Genomic DNA, 6000 nt, shown 5'->3' on the forward strand with positions numbered 1-6000 from the left:
AGGGAGGGGGGGCTTACTAGGAGAAAGTAAATAAACACCCCCTTTCCTGGCCTTTAGTGCAGTAATATCTAGATATCTAGTATGTTTTCTTCCGGCGTACTTAACTTTGATTAATACTATAGGTATATAGCAATAGTTCGTGAACAAATTTTTTCGTAAAGATTTATCATGAAAATGACCCCTTATTAAGTATAATTATTTCGAACATTTTAAAAGATTCTATTTTGCAACACATGTTTACTTAATAATTTCAACTATACAGATTTTTTTTTAACAAAGTAGAGATGTCCAAAAAACTTCTTGAAAAAACTACAAATTTGACTTATGTTTAATGTATTGTTCCCTAATTAGAAAATGCACATCCACAATCTTGGAAAATAGGATCACTTTTAATTAAGTTTAGACGCGCCAAAAAGAATCAACAATTCTTAGTATTTAATTTCCAATGTTGTGTTTGATGCGTACATTCAAATGATAGAAAATACCTAAAATAACTAATATCTCGTATGGGGTTTATGATACAAACTTTATCCTACAAATTTATTTCAAAATAAAACTATTCGCCTTTTTACTGTGCAGCCAGATTTTCTGTTTAATACTGAGGAAGGAGGTCAAATTATTTTTATGTTTGAATATTTAAAAACCCTAATTTTTAGATTTTGTTGTAATACTCTTTTAAGCAGTAATTTGGACTCAAAACCTTTAACAGAAAAAAGGTGACACCCTATACATGCTTATATACAGGAAAAGCTACAAGATTACAATGGTAACCTCTACTACAGTTCGAGTTCCCAACAATGGCCGGAAACGCGGATCTATGGGTCATTTTACAATCTTCAAAAATCCGTCAAATATTAAGAGAGGATCCGTTGATACAGCATCATGCGGAAGCAACATTTTAACCTCAAAGCTGGGAGGTTCAAACAACAGTCTAGGAAAACGTGAATCCATCAACAGTCTAGGAAAGTCATGTTCCACTAGCCACAACAGTCTGGGAAGGTTTGGAAAGCATGGAGATAGAAATAGTATTCAGGTAAATACAGTTGGACCCACACAACTGTGGAACTGGAAGACGACAGTATTATTTGATAGTTTTGTTGTTTTAAACAAATACTTTATTCGTATTTGCAGTGAATACATACACACCGTCATAAGTTTTTTTTATAATTCTAAAGAAACTTATTTTTATTTTTATTTCAAGGTAAATTAATAGCCCTGAAATATGAATGCAATTGATATATTAATATTAAACTCATTTTTCCCCGGCATTTGATCTATAAATATGTAATACATCGCATTACAAAAACTCTTGCTATGTATTCATATATCTGGGATTCACTATATGTAGCTTGAAAATCGATTAATTAATTGAATTTGGACTGTGAATTGTATTTGTACACTGTACAGTTTACATGCTGTTTCATGATTGTTAGACCAGATTTGAGTCTAACCTCGTCATCTTCATATTCCACAGCTTTTTGGGGGGAGTTGCTAAGAGAAGTTAAGTGCACTTGCCGCGTTGAATTAAAATAAAGAGAAATATTAGTATATATTTTAGGGTTAGGTCGGCTAAAGACACTTGATGGGCTGAGCGCTGCGGCTACCGGGGGCCGAGCGCCACGGCTAGAACAGACTCTCTCTCTGTCTTGTAATTTAACGCGGCGTGCGCGTAACTCTTTTGGGCTTCTGTCTTTTTAAGGTCACACTTGTAGTACATGTGATATGCACTTTTTGAATGAAGGTCGTCGTCAAAATTTTCAATTTTAATCCTAACATAATTGCAATAAACGAATTTTTGAAAACTTAAAAAACTAAAAACATATTATCTCAGTATGGATCTTAGTAACTTCTTTTAGGAAAAAAAACCTACATACATTCCCTGGAATCTTATCTTGCAAAACTAACAACTATTTTGATGGTGCACCTGCATGTGCATCCAGGGGAGGAAGACCAAACACAACAATTTCTCGTCCGAGTCACATTCTCCTCATTTTGTCCAACCCTTGCAACCCTTGCGAATAAAAATATTTTCTGAAAATCTGGGGCATAAAACATGGAGAATGTGGCTCGGACGTGATATTGTTGTGGTTGGCCTTCCTCCCCTCGTGCATCGTAGTAAACAAAACATGCATAATTACGCCGGCCCGAGCTGAAAACTTTAGAATGAAATATCCAGATATCCCGTCGAATAATTAATCTGGAGTTTAAATTCATGTGGAGAACAAGCAATATTTAATCTGGATATTAAGGATTTAGGAGCTTCTCTGGATATTTCATTCTAAAGTTTTCAGCTCCGGTCGACTTTCTTTTCTCTTATTATTCAGTGGAAATAGATTGCACTTCCAGATTTCAGGCGCATTGTTTATCCACTAAACAGTTGATTTGTTACATATTTTATTATTATAATGCAAGAGTGAAAGAAATGCGGGAAACCTATAATCAATAACAACATGTGTACAGTAAGAACCAGAAAACTCTGAAATAGGAAGACGACTTTTAAACTTAATTCTTGAATTTAAATAGTCCAAGAATTGTCACAGTGTATGTGAGACACGGCAATTGCGCAGTGTGCAAAGAACATTTCGCTTTTAAATTAATTTTCAAAGAAAGTAACCGGCAATGACAGTTGAACTGAGAATGTAGTATATTGTGGAGAAATTATTTTAGGAATTATTTGAGACTTTTTTACGGTGAAGATTTGTTTAGCAAGAGCGCAAATTCAATCTTTAAAATTCTCACAGATTGTTAATTTTTGAGGGATTATTTTGGGAATTGCGTTTTTTTAATAATTTTTCCATAACAACGGCGAAATTAAATGTAGTAAAAATTCAACTGTTACCTAAGTTATAGTTGTTTAGGAACAGGTTGAGATAATAAAATTAACTATTATCATTGTAAATAATTAATCTTATTCAATTATTAGTTTCTGTAATGTCTCATTGTCCACAAACATTTTCTGTAGATTTCCTGTAATTTGTATTGAAGACGACATTTGAAGAATTTGAAGAAATCTGCAAACAAATTCATAAAGAATAAGATATACAAGATAAAAAAGAAATAATTGATTCTAACATTGTTTTATTGAAAAAATTTCAATTGAGAAATATGTCCCTAAACATTAAATTATTTTATATACTGTAGTTTTTTTTACATTCTTTGTCGTCGTTATTTAATAATTTTTAAAAAATCGAACTCAAAACGTACCCACCCAAATGGATGATTTTAAACGTCGACTTTGCGCTCAAACTCAGTAATTATACATCATTTAAACGTTTTATATCCCTCAAATGAATCCTGAAAAATTTATCCACAATACTACATTCTCAGTTCAACTACTAATTTCTTTATGCTACCAGTACAGCTTTTTGCTTTGTAACAATCTCAAACACACTTTAAATATTGTATCACTGGTGTCTCATCTATTCCATAGTTTTCTGGTTCTATTGAGAGAATTCATAACAATTTTGTCCCCTGTCCTTCATACATAATATTATTGGTGTTTATGTTGATAAGAACCTCACTTTTGATTAACATATTAAAACTGCTCTAATTTGAATTTCAAAGAAAACGTTTTCCTTGAATAAGGTTAAAAATGTTCTCTCGACCTCAGCCAAGTATTTTATACTGTCTACCAGTTGTTAGAGTGTTATAAGTACAAAAATAAGCCTTAAACAAAAAAGATGTATTATTAGAATTATTGCTAAATCTAGATATACTGCTAATTCTGAACCACTATTTTACGAATTAAAAATACTTCCTTTCCTGGACCTTGTTCTTTATCAAAAACTTTCATGCACTCCATTAGCTTTTAATTACGCCCTTCCATTTTTTAAGGATCCAATGTTCCCCATTTTTGTCCCTCCCTAAAGCTCGGGACAAAATTAAATTTAATAATGCTTAAACCTTCTCGATAAAGAGAAAATTTCTGTCTAAAAACGTTATAACACTAATAACCAAAATAACTTTGTTATAAATAGTTATTATCAAAAAAATGTTATCGCATTAAATCGCGCATTGAATGTGCCCTTTTTGAATATTATTATGTAAGTGCATATACATGTATCATTTCTTATATCCACACACCAATTTTCATAAATGTTTTAACCACAATTTTTTTTAGCTAATCCGGATTTTCTAAATGTGAACTTTGATCTTCCAAAGACAAACGGATTTTTGCTTGTTTTTCTAAGCCTTGAGACCTTAGCTCCTGAAATATTCTTAGCTTTTGAGCTAAAAACTCGAAAAATTTTGTTAAGACATTTTACCTCATGTTAAACGCATTTATCAGTCATATGTAGATTGTAGACCAAATATGAAAATATTTCTTTAATAAAAGTTTTAGAATTATACATTATGCGCAATATTGCATTTATTCATGATAACTCGTTTGCTGTCCAATTGAGACCTGTATGTCATTAAATTAAGGAAACCTTAGTATTATTATTATTATTACGCACAACAAATGTATTATTATGGAAATGCACTTTACTCTACACAAACGGGAGGAACTCTCTAATTTAGAAAAATACGTTTTTAATTTTTTGTAATATATCCAAAAATGAGTGGATTAAGCAAGAAATTAAAAGGGTTAAGATTGGATATTCGGATTAAGCAGTCGGGATTGAAGGTATCCTATTCTAAAGTTCCCAGCTCTGTTCATATTTTTCATGCTTTTTATATATAATAGAATATCATATATATCCTTGTCTAACGAAATATTTAGCTTATTTTAATTGTTTATTCAGATCAAAACTAACATATAACATATAGTAATAATATTTTCTTGATCAAGAACCATTGAGCCTACAACTTTTTATTATTTCTGACTGATGAGTTTGCCGTCATTGTCTCATCTTGAACGCTATACACTTTGCCATTTTTGTGCACAATTCATGCACATTCCACAAAGCGTAAATCTTATCGTGTGAAAACAGCCTGAGGTATCTTGTAGCTCCCCGGCCACAATATATATATTTGTCAATTATTTTTATCAATATGCATGTTTTAAGATTGCGGCCTAATAAATGATTTGATTGATTTGATTTGAAGTCATCAAAAAATTAGTAAAAGTTCTAACATTTCAAAACTGTATTTTCTAAAAGTTACTTTAGCAAACGATGAAAGCATGTTATCTTAAGCTAATAACTTACAGTGATAAACAGAAAACAATGGAATAGAAAGATGACACTTTTAGCAAAACTTGTTTTCATGTTGTTACAAAGCAAATATCTTTACTAGTAACTTAGCAAAGCCCAATTTAAGTAAAAAAGGGTCTATTCACATTGTACAATTGCTATGTCTAATGTTCATTGAACTAGTCCTAACTTGAGTTTAAAAGTCGTCTTCCTATTTCAGAGTTTTCTGGTTATCTTTGTGCCAACTTTTCTCAGGGTTGAAAAAAGAAAATTTTTAAACTTCTCATATTTGGATTTAAAGGTCCAAACACTTTTATAAAAAGATGTAAAAGTGTTGTTGTTAACTAGCAATCTTTCGAAAATAATTGTTTTGAACATCTAGAATTTTATTTGTTGAAGAGTTAATCGCTCTAAACACAAAAAGTGTGTTTAAAAGGTGAATACAATCCCATATTGTATTACACGGGGGCAGGGGGGAAGCAAATAGAAAATTATGAAAAATATATTTTTCTTGAAATCCGGCCACAGTAAACAAACTAAATCTTTTTTAATCAAAGAAGTGTTTTTCTCCGTTGAAAATAACCCCTAATTCCCCCCCCCCCCTTTATGCACAGCTATTTGATTGAATCTTTCTGAACCCTGCCTACGCGAAGTAAGACTAACCAAAGCTGTTTTGATCGTGATTCGTGGCTCCTTCTCCCTCCCTACCTTGCTATGCTCTAGGCTTCTTCTCCCTCCCTACCTTGCTATGCTCTAGGCTCCTTCTCCCTCCCTCCCTACCTTGCTATGCTCTAGGCTCCCTCTCCCTCCCTACCTTGCTATGCTCTAGGCCCCTTCTCCCTCCCTACCTTGCTATGCTCTAGGC

At 32.4% G+C, this 6000-nt stretch overlaps 1 protein-coding gene across 1 annotated transcript in view; it reads left to right on the plus strand.

Annotated features, from left to right (window-relative positions):
- Window positions 1–73: 73 nt before the first annotated feature.
- Window positions 74–6000, plus strand: part of LOC111717517 (uncharacterized) — a 13553-nt gene continuing 7626 nt past the window's right edge. The window contains exons 1-2 of the mRNA XM_023493016.1: window positions 74–122; window positions 745–1033. Coding sequence (XP_023348784.1) covers window positions 764–1033 — 270 coding nt within the window. The 5' untranslated portion in view covers window positions 74–122; window positions 745–763. The remainder of the gene's footprint in view (window positions 123–744; window positions 1034–6000) is intronic.

The sequence above is a fragment of the Eurytemora carolleeae genome, unplaced genomic scaffold (assembly GCF_000591075.1).
Source record: "Eurytemora carolleeae unplaced genomic scaffold, Eaff_2.0 scaffold187, whole genome shotgun sequence".
NCBI classification, from domain to species: domain Eukaryota; kingdom Metazoa; phylum Arthropoda; class Copepoda; order Calanoida; family Temoridae; genus Eurytemora; species Eurytemora carolleeae.